This window comes from Balaenoptera ricei, chromosome 10, assembly GCF_028023285.1.
Source record: "Balaenoptera ricei isolate mBalRic1 chromosome 10, mBalRic1.hap2, whole genome shotgun sequence".
Lineage (NCBI taxonomy): Eukaryota > Metazoa > Chordata > Mammalia > Artiodactyla > Balaenopteridae > Balaenoptera > Balaenoptera ricei.
Window position 1 is genome coordinate 86,219,373 of NC_082648.1, and position 16,739 is coordinate 86,236,111.

The 16,739-nt window shown below is 39.0% G+C and overlaps 1 protein-coding gene across 2 annotated transcripts in view; it reads left to right on the forward strand.

The window, feature by feature from the left end:
- The first annotated feature begins 778 nt into the window (after positions 1–778).
- UTP20 (UTP20 small subunit processome component) overlaps positions 779–16,739 on the forward strand; it is a 93,195-nt gene continuing 77,234 nt past the window's right edge. For both annotated transcript variants that reach the window (XM_059936747.1, XM_059936748.1), the window contains exons 1-12: positions 779–1,000; positions 1,907–1,987; positions 3,976–4,042; positions 4,167–4,299; positions 4,755–4,943; positions 8,204–8,285; positions 8,959–9,096; positions 9,692–9,847; positions 10,763–10,909; positions 10,994–11,128; positions 12,713–12,790; positions 14,497–14,675. In XM_059936747.1, the coding sequence (XP_059792730.1) occupies positions 956–1,000; positions 1,907–1,987; positions 3,976–4,042; positions 4,167–4,299; positions 4,755–4,943; positions 8,204–8,285; positions 8,959–9,096; positions 9,692–9,847; positions 10,763–10,909; positions 10,994–11,128; positions 12,713–12,790; positions 14,497–14,675 (1,430 nt within the window). In that variant the 5' untranslated portion in view covers positions 779–955. The remainder of the gene's footprint in view (positions 1,001–1,906; positions 1,988–3,975; positions 4,043–4,166; positions 4,300–4,754; positions 4,944–8,203; positions 8,286–8,958; positions 9,097–9,691; positions 9,848–10,762; positions 10,910–10,993; positions 11,129–12,712; positions 12,791–14,496; positions 14,676–16,739) is intronic.

Below are 16,739 nucleotides of genomic sequence, written 5' to 3' on the forward strand. Positions count from 1 at the left end.
CTCCAGCCCTGACCTCTATACTGAGCTCTAGGCAGGAATATATTCAATTTGTCTACTGAATATCTCTTCTTGGCTATCTAAGATGTAAGCACCTCAGACTAAACATTTCCAAACAAAATTATTATTAATATTATTAGTCTCTCAGCTCACAGAACAGAGCATGGCCCATAGCAGACTGTCAAGAAATATTTGTTGAATAAGTGAAAAAACATACACACACACACACACACACACACACACACCTGTTTGTATAATTACGTTTAACAACAGGACATAAGAATGGTAGGAAAATACCAAAACGTTAACTGGTTGTGCATGAAACCATGAGTTTTCTTTAAAACTCCTTTCCAATTTTAAATGGAAAAATAGTGGTTAAGAATATCAGACATTGGAACTCAGTGACCTCTGCCAGACTGCCACTTACCGGCTGCACATCCTTGCTTTCTCCGTATGCCAAAGGGACTTAGAAATATGTACCTCATCGGTAGTCATGCAACGTTCACGATCCGCTTTACTGTGAAATTATGAATGTAAAGAGCTTTGCCTGGTGCAGTATACATAGTGAGAGGTAGTAGTTGCTGGCTGTTAATGATGACAGGCATGTTTTCTTTTATGATAAAAATACACATTTTTCGTATAAACCTTTACTGAGGAGAGCTCAAAAAACTCCGCACGCACACACCCACTGAGCCAGAGCCTCCCAGTCTCCAGCCGGCTGCAGGGGGCGGGCGCGCCTGCTCCGTCCGCTTCTTCCGCCCACGTGACCCGCTCAGCCTGCTCCCCGTCTCCAACATGGCGGCGCCCAGGGACTCAAGCCGCACGTGAGAAAGAGTCTGAGTACGTGGGAGTGCAAGCGTGGGAGTGCAAGTGTGGGAGCCAGTTTCCCTTGTCTACAGTCCGTAGCATCCCTTCAACCCTTCCCGAGATCCTCGCGGGCCGCCGCCCCTCTGCAGCCATGAAGCCAAAGCCAGTTTCCCACAAGATCGAGAACACTTACCGGGTGAGTGAAGAAACTTGGCCGTGGGACTAGTTCTGAGCGGGACTCCCGGGGCTACAGAGCTCTGGGCCGAGCGGAAGTCATTTGTCCGGAGGCTCTAGCAAAAGAGCCTCTCTCTCTCTCCGGGTGTAGTAAATATGGGATGGGGAAGGAAGCTTCAACTGCAGATTTCGCCCATGTTTTGTGGCGTCTGGCCTGGCTGAGACTTCTCTTCAGGCCAGAGTTAAATTCAGTGTCACAAACTAACTGCTTAGGAATTCTTTCCTGCTCTCTTATCCTTGAAGACCGAATGGGGGACGGGCCGGTGGGAGGAGGTGAGTGATTTCCAGCTACTGGCTACTACACCACTTTCCCGGTTTGCTCCTTGAGAGTTTCTTTGTTACTCTACAGCCGTAGGTCTGTATATGTTTAAAAACACTGTTGTTGCCATGACTTTAGCCAGATCCTGTACTTGCAGCAGGGTATGAAACCTAGCAGTAGATCTGGCGAGGCCACGTTGCTAGCTTTTACCTAGGTCAATCCACCAGTCTAGCCTGGAAATTTTATTTGAAATGACATTTTGCAAATATATCCATAGAAATATTTCATTATCTTCGTACAGTAGTGCAGTGCATTTGTCTTTCAGTTTGTTTTTAAAGTTATCTTTTGTGATTTATCAGCGATGTCTACTTCTAGTTGTAAAACTCAGTTATACATTTTATGATTGATTGAAAATACAACTCTGAAATTGAAAGCGAAGCATAACATTATTTCTAATGATAGAACGTAAGGAGGCACATTGAACCTATAAACTTTGTACTTCCAGAAGGAAATTGTCCACATATGATTGTTATACAGCACTCAAACAGATATTCAAGATATGATAAGTATAAAATGTGGATGTATTGTAAATATACTTCTCCCCCGCAGTTTCTTACGTTTGCTGAACGATTGGGAAATGTGAATATCGATATTATTCACCGGATTGATAGAACTGCAAGCTATGATGAGGTAAGAGAATGTTAAATGAGCTGATCTTCAAGTATTCATAGTTGGTTTTTTAGATTCTCTTTGAAGTGAATTGTTTCTCAAGCCATTTTTTTATGAACATGAAATGCATTAGACCTGTGCTGTCTCAAACAGTAGCCACACATAACAAATCAGATTTAAAGTAAAGTAAATTAAAAATTCTAATGCTCAGTAGCCATATGTGGCTAGTTGCTACCATACTGACCAAGTGCAGATATGGAACATTTTCCATCATTGCTGAAAGTTCTATTGGGTGATGTGGTGTTAGAAAATATACTTGATTCTCAGGTGACTTCTGATTCCAGCCACTCCCTTCCCATGCGCATTCCGAGCACCGCTACAGATCCATATTCCTGAAACTACAATTTTAAAGAGGTTTTGAGCAAGTCACTTTCCTGGGGCTCAGTTTCCTCCTTTATTAAAAAACATGGGGGAGCTAAACCACATAATTTTTTCCAGTTCTAACCGTGCTGTAACTCGGTCACACCTCTACTCAAAAATCTTGTTTTCGCTGCATCAGGTCATTATTTCTCTGCCAGCCTTTTAAGGTCCTGTATAACGTGCCTTTAAATTAGGGATTCAACGTCAGTTTTTACTATTTTTCACTTGACTCTAGTCAGACTCCGCTCACTATCTCTTTGAATGCCTTGTCTCCAGTATGTGAATTCAGTGTGTTAATGATGTTATCTAGGTAGGCACATAATGCTTTGGGAACTCACCGTGAAGGGATCCTAACCTAGATTCTGTGAGGGTGTAAGGCGAGGTGTCAAAAAAGGTGAAGTAGACAAGGTGATACCTGAGTTGAATCTTGTTTGTATAGGTTTTAGCATGGCAAAGAGAACAGGAAAGGCTGTTTCAGGCTGAGGAAGAAGCCTTTATAAAGGAACAGAGGCTAAAGAGGGCATGTCACATTCAAGAAACTCCAAAGCATTTCAGTATGCTTATAATTGCATGTGGGATGTTTGTTTATGTTGATGGTGACTGCAGATGGGCGAAGGGGGTAGCTGGTGAGAGATAAAGCTGAAGAGATAATCAAGGCCCATGAAGGGCTTCATATGTTAAGCTAAGTTTGGATTTATCCTGAAGCTATGGGAAGTCATTCTAGGATTATAAGGCAGGGGAATGTGTGACATGATTAGTTGTAAATTTTAGATCTCTCTGGCTTTAATGTGGAGGAAAGAACAACCAGTTGTTCTGGAGTCAGGGTAACCAGTTGTGATGATTTGGTAGTCATCTAAGTAAGAACTTTTCTCTCTTATAAATGTGTGCAAACACTTATAGAGGTCTTTTTTTTTTTTTAAAGAAAAATTGGTTCCTACCATATACTTCACTATGAAACTTGCTTTTCTCACTTTGAAAGTATACTATCAACATCCTTCTAATTTAATAATAGATATAATTCTTTTTAATAGCCACATAATATACCTTATTATATACAGACCATAATATGTATACCAACCATTTTCCTTTTGTTGGATATTTAGGCTTTTTTATGTTTCCCCCCGCCACTACAGTAAAGCTGAATGAATGTCTTTATACTTGTATATTTACAAATTTTATAAGAAATATCTCCAAAAAGGGAATTGCTGGATCAAAGGACATACGTGTTTTTAATTTTAATAGAAATGCCAGATTACTTCTCTATAAGGTTGTAGCAATTCATATTTCCAAAAGCAGAATGAAAGAACTTAAGAGTCAACATTTTTCTTGGCCTAAAATTGTGAAAAACAGAAAAAAAATTTTTTTTAGTGTGACTATTACATAGTTTTAAATCTTCTGCCCATATTTTACACCTGATTGCTTTTTTAGGTGTGTTAGTTAATGCCCTGTTTAAAAAAAAACTAAGAGGAGTTTTTCAACTCTTGACTATCATCACTGTCTTAAGGTATTAATATATCATTATTCTTATTTACTTTGATTATAGTTTTTCTTTGAGTTGTCTGATTAATGGACTGCTTTAATCTTGGCAGGAAGTTGAAACCTACTTTTTCGAGGGTCTACTGAAGTGGAGAGAACTGAACCTTACGGAGCACTTTGGTATTTTCTATTTTGTTTCTATTTTATTCACCCATCATTTGTACTATATATGGTCAAAACAGCTAAATATTGGTGTGATGGAAAAGCAGAACTTATTATTTTTTTTTTTTTTTCCCCCACCCAGGGAAATTTTACAAAGAAGTTATTAACAAATGCCAGTCTTTCAATCAGCTAGTCTATCATCAAAATGAGATAGTTCAGAGTTTGAAGACTCACCTGCAAGTCAAGTACAGTTATGCCTATCAACCCCTTTTGGAGTAAGTAGCATGTTGAAAGAAAGGCAACAACATTTATCTGAATTTTAATAAAGGTTGTTTTATAGCTACATATGCTTTAGATCTGGTGTTTGTAATTTAGAAACAAGAATTTACCTTTTTTCGTTAGATGAAAATATTAGTACATTACTGTAAAGCAGAATCTTAGAGGTATACTTTTTTGCTTTTTATACTTTTACAAGAATCTGATTTTTCTTTGACACTATAGGAATGATTGACTATAACTTGTGATGTAAGGTACAAACTCTAGCCTGATTTCTTTGCTCAACTCTTAAAACGTGAAAAATTTTATACCTCTCTTGAGACTTGGTTTAGTAGCTTTAATTAATCCTTTCATCATAGGCGATAGGTTATCATTTGTGAAACAGATTTGTAGTATTTGGTTTTTGATCTACATGTATCAGAATCAGTTATCTCTCCTTATTTTTTTCATCCAGTTTAGTTGTACAGTTGGCACGAGATCTGCAGACGGACTTCTATCCCCATTTTCAGGATTTTTTCCTGACTATCACTTCAATCCTGGAGACTCAGGACACAGAGTTGTTAGAATGGGCTTTCACCTCGCTGTCCTATCTGTACAAATACCTGTGGAGACTAATGGTGAAGGACATGTCCAATATATACAGGTGACCTTTTCTCTCTCTCACATGGGTTTTTCTTTTCTTCTTCTTCTTTTTTTTTTTTTTGCTTTAAAATTTTATTTTATTTTATATATGATTCAGTGCTGTTTAGTATATTTATAAAGTTATGCAACCATCACCACAATGCAGTTTAAGAACATTTCCATCGTCTCGAAGAGATTTCTCATGCCCATTTGCAGTCAGTTCTGCTCCCCATCTGCATCAGTTTTGAAAGCAAAAGCGATACACATATGTCGAATAGTCAAGATTGCCTCTGTGGAAACAACTGTGTGCTTGAATCCCCTAAGTAGAATGATCCTCTTCTACAATGATATTTTTTAGCATTTAAGTTTTTAATTTTTAATTTTTTGGTCAAGGGCAGTTTTTATTGATACTGACAACCAGCAGAGACTTTCTGACTCCTATCTGTATTTAATGAAAACATGCATAATACCTGTCACTGGCACCTGCTGACATGGCTACCTAACTTTAATTAATATGTTCTTTAATTGCCTTTTCCCTGTCTTCAGTCTGACGCCAAACTTCCTTTCCAGCTCAGTCTCTAATTATTTTCTTATAAAAAGTTGGTTCTCCAGCCAAAGTGGTCCATAGTCTGTTCCATCAGTCTGCATTGACCTGACCTTCTCTTATCTCCAGCTATTGAAATCAAACCCCCCACCATCAAAGCCTGACTTGAATCCATAGCTTCCACATACATGCCCGGGCACCTTGTCCAGAAGTCAGAGGTTTGTACTCTGAACACGTCTGGCATTCTATACCACTTATGTCACACAACTTCTGTTATAATCGTTTGTTCTAATGTAATGGTGTCCTCTATAAACCTATAAACTCTTCAAGAACCCCATCTTAAATATTTGCATTTTCCTAGCCCCTAAAATACTGATTAAGCCAAAAGAGACACTCAGTATTTGTAAGTAAGTGTGGACAGGGAAAGAGAATGAATTCTGTACCAGCTTTTTGTTTAAAGTAAGGCAAAGATTGTTTGTAATCTATTTCAATCTGGGACTTAATGGAATTTTCTACTTGGTGTCCTGATTACTTCTACATACTTCAATTGGCACAGGAACACGTAAGATTAACCTTTTACCCCAACCCAGTATAAGTATGGATATGGGATAGGACTGTCGATTTTGTTTTTGTACCACCTCCCTTCACTCTACCCTCCTTTAAACACGGAATGAGAAAGAAATATTTTTCTGACCTTTACTAGTTCTCTATGAAGATTTTGGTAAAACGTATTAGAAACCGAGATTACTTCATTAAAGACCAGCAAGATCTTGGGGGATATATAGTTTATTTGGTTTCATGACTTCTGCTGTTACTTTTATATCTCCTGAGTCAGGCTCTCCAGTTATAAATTTATTTGCTTTCAGTATGACATCTTCAACAGCCTGGATATTTTCACTTGACTGTTGTTGAAATCAAAGTCTGCACATTCCTGTTCAAGCCAGCTCTTCTCATTCATTTGTATGTTCAGTAAATATGTACTCAATGCCAGGCTTTGTTTGGTCGCCCAGTTTCTAATGGTGATACCATCATTCTTCCCATCACTGAGATTTGGCCACTTAGCGGCATCTTTGACCCAGTTGTCTTCAAGGACTTCACATCTTCTTGATTCTGCTATTCACGTACTCAATTCAGTGACTATTGTACACTGTGTATCAGGCTTGAGATGCACTCACAAATAAACCAGATAAAAATCCCTCTTCTCATGAAGTTTATCAGGGGGAGAACATCTTGGGCGTGGGGCTGGCATGAGCGAGGAACAGTGAGGAAGCCTGGGTGGTGCAGCAGCGTGTACAGGGGGAGAGTAATCAGGCGATGTCAGAGATGTGGTAGTAGGGGCCCTGACCATAAAGGGCCTTGTGGATACTGTAAGGTCTTTGGTTTCATTGCAGGGACTCTTGAAATGTCTCTTGGGTTCCTCCATTGTCATTTCCCTCTGCCACTGGCCCTCTTTCATGCCCTTGTTTGCCCAGGCTTTTATGACTTGAATAACTTCCTAGTTGGACTGCCAGCCTCTTCTTTCTTCCTTTATATCACCCTATACTGGCGCCCAATTTCTCTTTCTGAAACTATTCATTTCTTATTCAGCCAACACTTATTAGTACCTGCCATGACCAAGGAACAATTAGGTGCTGGGAATATGGCAGAACTACGAGAGATATATTCCATGCTCTTCTTCCATTTGGGAGACCAGTTGAAACAATGTGATTATATGAGTCATTATTTAGTTATAGCTGCATGGCTGTATGACCTTGAATATATTGCGTAGCCTTTCTGCCCCTATTTCGTTATCTATAGGATGGGGATAATAGTTCCTACCGCACAGAGTCGTTGTGCTGATTCGATGAAGTAACATAGTAAGTGCTTACTTAAATGTAAGCTAGAGTCCCCACTCCTTTGCTTAGTGTTCAAAGCCACCTGTTGACTTGAGCAGCTTTATCTGGAGCTGCCTTCCCCACCCATATCATCCTTCTTCCTTTAGACAGACCAGCCTCTCTGATATCTCTCTTTTTAAAAAAAATTTATTTATTTATTTATTTATTTTTGCCTGCGTTGGGTCTTCGTTGCAGCGCACAAGCTTTCTCTAGTTGCGGCGAGCGGGGGCTGCTCTTCATTGTGGTGCCTGGGCTTCTCCTTGCGGTGCTTCTCTTGTTGCAGAGCACGGGCTCTAGGCACAGGTCTGAATAGTTGTGGCATGCAGGCTCAGTAGTTGTGGCTTGTGGCCTCTAGAGTGCAGGCTCAGTAGTTGTGGCACACGGGCTTAGTTGCTCCGCGGCATGTGGGATCTTCCCGGACCAGGGCTCGAACCCGTGTCCCCTGCATTGGCAGGTGGATTCTTAACCACTGCGCCACCAGGGAAGTCCCTCTCTGTTATCCCTTGACTGTGATCACTTCTGCCCACCCCGTGTTTGCTCTTGGTTTGATCTCTGGTAATATGCACTCCAGTCCCCACCTGGATTCTTCCTGTCGTTCAGGGATCACTACAAGTTTCAACTTTTCATAGTCTTTCCTATAAGACCAGTGCCACCAATCCTAGGATTCTTAATGTCTATGACCTTCAGTCTTCTGTTTGACATGTGGGTGTCGTGGTAATCGAATGAGATTTTAAACTGCTTATGTTATTAAACCTGCTGCATCTTTCTTGCATACCTTGCACAGTGTTGGGCATATAGTTAACATGTAGTACATCTTTATTAAAATGATGATTAATTAAACATGTCTTATTTTCTCATTTATAGCATGTATAGTACACTCCTGGCTCATAGAAAACTACATATAAGAAATTTTGCTGCTGAAAGCTTTACTTTTTTGATGAGAAAGGTTAGTTTGATCATTTATGTGTTTATTGCTCATTAATCCTCAAGAATCTGATGAACAGAAGCAGACATCTTTTATAATATAGTTATTATGGACTAATATTTTTTATATAAAGAGAAACCTGTTACTGTTTTGAGTTTATCTCACCATAAGGTGGTTTTTGCTCACTAATGTGAAATAATTGGGGTGGGTCACTCTTTTATTCTTACTTAGTGTATATATATATATTCTCTAATTCAAGTCAGTCTGTGCATGAACAGTGAGATTAACAGAAATTTTTATAAAAATTTCCTGGAAGGAACTGATTGTATAGTTTCATTTGTGTTTGTTTTTAATAGAGTTTTTGTAATAAAACAAAAACATTGCTATTAAATTCTTTTATACTCATAAAATATAAGCATACTATTTACTTTAAAAGATAGAATGTTGCCTTATGTAGTTTTTCTTGGTACATACCTTCATATTATACCAATGAATTAATCACTCTTTTGTGTGACGTTACAAGTGATAATATACTCTTGCAGCAGTTTGAAATCATTGCAAGTGTCACTATTCCTTTTAGAATTTTTATCCTAATTACGTTTAAATATGAATCTTTAGAATAGCAAATAATAATTATTCATTAGGATATGTTTATGTTGTAAATACAGTTTTCCATTTGCATTTTGTGTTTTAGGTTTCTGATAAAAATGCACTTTTCAATTTAATGTTTCTTGATCTTGATGAACATCCGGCAAAAGTAGAAGGAGTTGGACAGTTGCTCTTTGAAATGTGCAAAGGAGTTAGAAATATGTTTCACTCCTGTACAGAGACGGTAAATAACTGGGAGGAGTTCCTTGAATCTATGTGAAAGGGATTAAAAGAAAATAGATAAGATTTACACAGACGAGCTGGAGAGAGGATTGCCTAGAATAAATAGAAAACATTCAATGGGGCGCGTTAGGGCTTTAAAAACAATGCTTACCTACTGTAGGCCCTGGGTCATTAGGTATTTTTCATTTAAAAAGAAATCACTGCTTGGGACTTCCCTGGTGGTCCAGTGGTTAAGACACTGCGCTTCACTGCAGGGGCCACGGGTTTAATCCCTGGTTGGGGAACTAAAAAATCAATCAGTCAATCAAAAAATTTAAAAAAATCACTGCTCTCTTCTTCATCCTGGATGCTAGAAGGTGACATAAATTGATCGATGGGGGGCGGGGGGGTATTGTGTGATAAAATTCCCCATCCTAGTTTGGAAATTCTTTTGGGACACATAGTTAACCACCAGAGCTGCCATATCCTTGATTATCCTGGATCAGATTTTAAGGTAGCTTGAGCAGAGTGGGGAGTAATCAGAGAGGGAAATACCAATGTAATACTTGAGAATAAGAGTGTGCATGTTCATTTTCATGATTCTTGGATTCCCACAGGCAGTGAAGCTAATTTTGCAAAAGCTAGGACCAGTTACTGAAACAGAAACTCAACTTCCATGGATTTTAGTTGGAGAAACCCTCAAAAACATGGTCAAATCCACAGCGTTCTACATCTACAAGGAACATTTTGGTATATTTTTTGAATGTTTGCAAGTGAGTTCTGATTTTTAAGTATTTGTGTGTAATTAGGAGTCTAAGAGTTGATTGTTGTTCTTAATTTAGCAGATCACTCCTGGAGATTGTATTTTATAATTGTTGTCATCATATTTTTTTTTTTTTTTTTAATTTTATAGCTACTTTATTTATTTATTTATTTATTTATTTTTGGCTGTGTTGGGTCTTCGGTTCGTGCGAGGGCTTTCTCTAGTTACGGCAAGTGGGGGCCACTCTTCATCGCGGTGTGGGGACCGCTCTTCATCGCGGTGCGCGGGCCTTTCACTATCGCGGCCCCTCCCGTTGCGGGGCACAGGCTCCAGACGCGCAGGCTCAGTAGTTGTGGCTCACGGGCCCAGCCGCTCCGTGGCATGTGGGATCTTCCCAGACCAGGGCTCGAACCCGTGTCCCCTGCATTAGCAGGCAGATTCTCAACCACTGCGCCACCAGGGAAGCCCTGTCATCATATTTTTATACACTTACTAGGATTTTCCTTCCCTCTCTCCCCTGTACTATTTTTACTTGCTTTGATATCTTGAGATGCAGTAGAGCATAGTGGTTAAGAGCACAGGCTTTGGAGCCAGAGGCCTCTGTTTGAATCCTGGCTTTGTCACTTACTGCTAGTGTGACTTGGGAAAATTTAAGTCTCTGGTCCTCAGTTTTTTCATCTGGGAAATGGGGATAATAGTATTCCCTGCCAGTGAGGATTATGAGGAAATACTTGTAAAGAACTTACAACAGTGCATTCAGAAATGCTAGCAGTTATCATTAGTGACTCCCAGTAAATGTGTCTTTTTCTTTCACAGAAAAATAATGTGAAAATTTGAACTGCTTCACACAACATTTTCATTATTAAGTTAACAGATGAGTTTGATCTTTGGTGGTTATTCTTTCTTATAAATTCTTCGTTTGCAGGAATCACTCCTGGATCTACATACAAAAGTAACCAAGACTAACTGTGGGGAAAGCTCTGAACAGTTTAAAAGGTTGTTAGAAACATATCTGATACTTGTAAAACATGGAAATGGATCAAAGATAACCAAACCTGTTGACGTTTGTAAAGTGAGTTCCCAACTTAATTTGCTTAGAGCCTATTCATTAGAAGCTGATTGCTAAGTGTGCATTGTTTTTCCTTTTATTTTACAGGTATTGTCTCAAACATTACAAATAGCCCATCTCTCCACATCTTGCCGGGAGACCCTCTTGGATGTAATTTCTGCTTTGATCCTAGGTGAAAATGTTTCCTTGCCAGGGACCCTCATCAAAGAAACCATAGAAAAAGTAATTTACTTTTGCAAATATTAACTGAGTAGTTAATACTATGTTTAGCGTTGAGTAAGCCTTCTGGGGAATACAAATGAAGCTTGGCAAAGGCTCTGTCTTCAGGGAATTTATAATCTTGTTAAGGAGATGTGAATCTCGTGCTGTAATGGAAATAAGCAAAACAAAATGTGATAAAAGCTAAATCTGTTCAGCAAATATTCACCAAACAAATATTTACTTAACCAAGTTCAGGCTATGGACTAGATATTGTAGAGTGGACACCTTTATTTTATTTATTTATTTATTTTTGCCTGTGTTTTTTTAAAAAATTAATTAATTAATTTTTATTTTTGGCTGCGCTGGGTCTTTGTTACGGCGTGCAGGCTTTCTCTAGTTATGGCGAGCGGGGGCTACTCTTTGTTGCGGTGCGCGGGCTTCTCATTGCGGTGGCTTCTCTTGTTGCGGAGCATGGGCTCTAGGCACACGAGCTTCAGTAGTTGTGGCACACAGGCTCAGTAGTTGTGGCTCACGGGCTCTAGAGCTCAGGCTCAGTAGTTGTGGCGCACGGGCTTAGTTGCTCTGCGGCACTTGGGATCTTCCCAGACCAGGGCTCGAACCCATGTCCCCTGCATTGGCAGGCGGATTCTTAACCACTACACCACCAGGGAAGTCCTGCCTGTGATTTTTTATTGTTAGGGAAGTGGGGCCCTGGGAGTATGTAGTTAAAACCTGTTGAATCAATCTATTTATGTCACGTCGAAACATAAAGGTTAATTCTGTCTGGGGTTGAGGGACAGAGAAAGCTTTTCAAAGGACTAATATTTTGGATAGTCCTTGAAGGTTAAATAGCAGTCTGCCAGTCAGAGAAGGTGTTAAAAACTCTAGGAGAGAGAATGGCAAAAATGTGTTCAAAAATCTATGTTGCTGGGCACATGGACACATGAAGTGTGATGTATATCAGCAAGGCTTTGCTTGGCTTTGAAAAGTTAGGTTGGATTTTATCCTCCAAGTAGTGGAGGGCCCTGGAAAAATGTTAAGCAGGGAAATGATTTAATGAGATTGGCATTTTAGTGAGTTTAGAAGATAAATTGGAGGGAAGTGGAATTGAAAATAGATCAGTTAGGTTCTTCCTAGCTTCATGTAGTGCAACAGTATAAAGTTTAGAGGAAGGTGTAAAGTCGTGCTACTTGCCCTTTTGTAATTCTCTGTAGCTGGGAAAGAATGGAGCAGCTCTTAGGCAAAGCCCTGGGTAATCACTAGAAACACAGTACCCTTCGCATTTGTAAGTAAGTCCCTTTGGAGAAGGCCGAGCACTTAGAATACTGGTTAAAGTGTGCCCACCATACCTTTACTCTAGTAGCTTCTTTCCCGAGGAGGAAGGCCCAGTGCCTGTGTCTCACACCTGGTGTGTCCATCTGCACAGTGGCAAATTCAACAATCCAGTGCTTTTTGCCTTCCGTGACTATTTTAACTTGTATCAAGCATCCCACATTTCCTGCTTGCAAGTTAGAGGACCTTGAAGGTTTCAGATGTTTTTATTTTCAGGAATGGGAAAGTACTCTCTTTGTATTTACATTACTATTCTTTGCCTGTGGTCCACAGATTTTTGAGAGCAGATTTGAAAGATGCTTAATTTTGGGTTTTTCGGAAGTCATGTTTGCTATGAAGCAGTTTGAGCAGGTGAGTGAGATATTAAGTCTTGGATTTGTTTTGTTTTAAATCTGTCACGATAAAATAATCAATTTAAAACTCCTGTGATTTTGTTTGTTTTTTGAAAGGAACAGAATAAGTATTTGATGTTTTAGTTCATGTATTTTTTTTTTAAGTAATTATATTCCAGTTCTAGGTCATATGTGAAACTTTATTCCACATGCTAAGCATTTTAAATGATACTAGGTAACCAATTTGTTTTTTTAATAATCTTTTAGGAAGTTATAGAACCATGTGATAAATTTGAAAAAAAAATGGCTTAAGGAACTTAAACTGTGAATTTGAAGCACAGAAAATAGTTTCTGAAACAGTTTGCATAGGAGGAGAGTTATGAATTCATTTCATTGCTACAGAATGAATTGCTACCTGATAGAATGAGGTAGAAATCTTTCTCATCAAATCCTGAGTTTATTTTATCCTTGCCCCTCACCCTCATCAAACATTTGCCACTCCTTCTAACTGGTGATTCTACAATATACTTAATGGAAATCTCTGTATCTCTTCTCTCATTTTTCCCTTTAGTCTTTAATAATATATATTTTCATTTGTCTCAGAAAAACACTTCTTTATACATGTCCTAGCCCTGTTGCTTCCTGCCCAGTGAGGGCTCTTTATTTCTCTCTGGTTTTCTTAGCAGCTGCATCTTTTCCATCTCCCCTGTTCCCTGTGGTCTTTTTTTAAAAACTTATTTTTATCAGAGTACTCTATGTATGTTGTTTAAAAGGTTGCACGGGGCTAAAAGGCACTCACTTGATTCCCACTCCCATCTTCCTCACCAGGAACAAGCACATCTAATGATTTTTTAGCTATTTTTTTCTAGTATTTACTTTATATTTTTAAATCATCTGAACGTACTGCTTTTCCTTGACTCATTAGTTTTAGTCCTCATCTGTAGGCTTCCTCCTTGGTAGGTGGATTTCTAGTTCCTTTACGCTTCTCATCTTCTCAACAGAGTTACATCATAAATTTTGGTTGAATTCATATTCATCAAATACTTAATCCCTTTAATCAAGGAGTATTTTATAATTACATTTCCTTTTTTGTATACCCTTTCGTTTTTCCTGAAGTTGCCAATTGCCTCATTCTTTAAAAACTTGAAATTGCTGGTGAGTCTGCCAACAGCATCATAGAATGCCTTTCACGTGGCACACTGGCAGATCATTTGGCAGCTCTTTGTTTTTCTTTTTTCTTTATTGGAGACATTCCTCCTAGAGCCATTCAAGTCTGAACAGGTTGCTTTCTCTGCCCATTGCACAGATGTCATACTAGGACTTGCCTCTCTCGTTTCCTGGGTCCCGTGTCTTTCTCTTATTGTAGTTTCCTCTCTTATTTTGATGAAACACATTCTCCAGAGGTTCCTGAGAAAGGGTGAATGGAAGTAAAATTTTGAGATTTAGTGCATCTGTAAGTGTCTTTATTCTCTCCTCAAACTACATCACCAGTACGCTGGGTACAGCATTCTAGATTCTGTCGTTTTCCCTCAGTTTTTCAGGCATTGCTCCATTGTCTTCTGGCCTCCACTGTTCCTTTGCAGAGGTCTGATGTCATTACGATTCCTGAGCCTTTATTTATGATCTCTTTTTTTTCTCTGTGGAAGTGTTAGAATCTTCTCTTCATTAGGTGTTCTGAAATTTATATCTGTTGTTAATAAGTGTGATTTTCTTTCTTATTTTTAGCTTTTTCTACCCAGCTTTCTCTTGTATATTGAGAATTGCTTCCTGACTGATGACGCTGCAGTCAAAGATGAAGCTCTGGCCATTTTGGCCAAACTCATTCTGAACAAAGCAGCACCTCCCACCACTGGCTCCATGGCGATTGAGAAGTACCCTCTGCTTTTCTCAGAACAGACAGTGGGGTAAGTTCTAAGTCTTTATTCCCTGTATTCTTGGTAGGATTACCCATTTAAAAATAATGCATTCAGAATACTGTAAAAACTGAAGATCTACATGTATCAACTGGAAAGATGTCCGTGATACATTGTTATGTGAAAAAAGCAAGTTGTAGGACTTCCCTGGTGGCGCAGTGGTTAAGAATCCGCTTGCCAATGCAGGGGACACGGGTTCGAGCCCTGGTCCGGGAAGATCCCACGTGCCGCAGAACAACTAAGCCCGTGCACCACAACTACTGAGCCTGCTCTCTAGAGCCCGCAAGCTACAACTACTGAGCCTGCGAGCCACAACTACTGAAGCCCGCATGCCTAGAGCCCATGCTCTGCAACAAGAGAAGCCTGCGCACCGCAACAAAGAGTAGCCCCCACTTGCTGCAGCTAGAGAAAGCCCGTGCACGGCAACAAAGACCCAATGCAGCCAAAAATAGATAGATAAATTTAAAAAAATAAATAAACCAAGTTGTAGAAGAGCACATGATCCCCTTTTGCAAAGTTAAAACCAAAAGTATATGTAAGCATAGGAACACATGTGAAAGGATACAGAAACAGGTTATTTAACTTCAAGAGGATGGTAAGTGAAAGAAAGAGGTCACTATTAATTTTCTTAACCTTTTATTTTAAAACAATTGTATATTCACGTGTGGTTATAAGAAATAGGACAGAGAGTTTCCATATACCTTTCACTTAATTTCCCCCAGTGGCAACATCTTATTTGGTTTGGCCAAAAAGTTCGTTTGGGTTTTTCTGCACGATGTTATGGAAAAACCTGAATGAACTTTTTGGCTAACCCAATACAAAAGCTTACTGCAGTATCACAACCAGAAAATTGACATTGGTACAATCCACCAACCTTATTCAGATTTACCAGTTTTACATCACTCATCTCTGTGTTTGTATGTATATGGATATATAGTTCTGTGCAATTTTATCTCATGTCTATTCACAACCACCACCAAAGTCAAGATACAGAGCTATACCATCACTGCAAGGATCTCTCGTGCTACTTTTTAATAGCCACACTCACCCTGCCACTCCCCACTCCATCCCTAACTCCTGGCAACCACTAATCTTATTCTCCATTTATACAATTTTGTCATTTCAAGAATATTATATAAATTATGCAGTACAGCTTTTGAGATTGGCTTTTTCACTCAACACAATTCCCTTGAGACCCATGTAAGTTGTTGTGTGCGTCAGTAATCCATTCCTTTTTATGTTGAGCATCTTGGTGTGCTATTCCTGAGTAGTATTCCATGGTAATGGATGTAGCAGTCTGTTTAAACATTCATTTGTTAGAAGGAATAACTAGTTCATTCCTAGTTTTTGGCTATTATGAATAAAGCTGTTATAAACATTCATGTACACAGCTTTCCATTTCTCTGAGATAAATGCCCCAAAGTGGACTTACTGGGTTATAGGGTAAGGGCATGTTCAGTTTTAGGGTTTTTGTTTTTGTTTCTCAGTTTTTTGTTGTTGTTGTTGTAGTTTTGTTTGTTGCTTCGTTTTATTTTTCATGTTCAGTTTTATAAGAAACTGCCAAATGGTTTTCCAGAGTGACTGTGCCATTTTACGTTCCCAGCAGCAGTATGAGTGATCCAGTTTCTCTGCATTCTCACCAGCATTTGTTATTTTCACTGTTTTTTGTTTTTGCCGGTCTGATAGGATATAGTGATATCTATCTCACTGTGGTTTTAATTTGCATTTCCCTAAGGGCTAAGGATGTTGAACATCTTTTCATGTGCTTATTTGCCATCTGCATATTGTCTTTAGTGAAATATCTGTTCATTTCCTTGGCCCATTTTCTAATTTGATTGTTTCTTTGCTGTTGAGTTTTGAGAGTGCTTTATATATTCTTATACAAGTCCTTTTGTCTGCTTCGTGATGGTGCAAATATTTTCTCCCAGTCTGTAGCTTGTCTTCCTTTGCTTAACAAGATTTTTCACTGATAAGAGTTTTTTTGTTTGTTTGTTTGTTTTAGTATTTATTTATTTGGTTGCTCCAGGTCTTAGTTGCAGCAGATGGGCTCCTAAG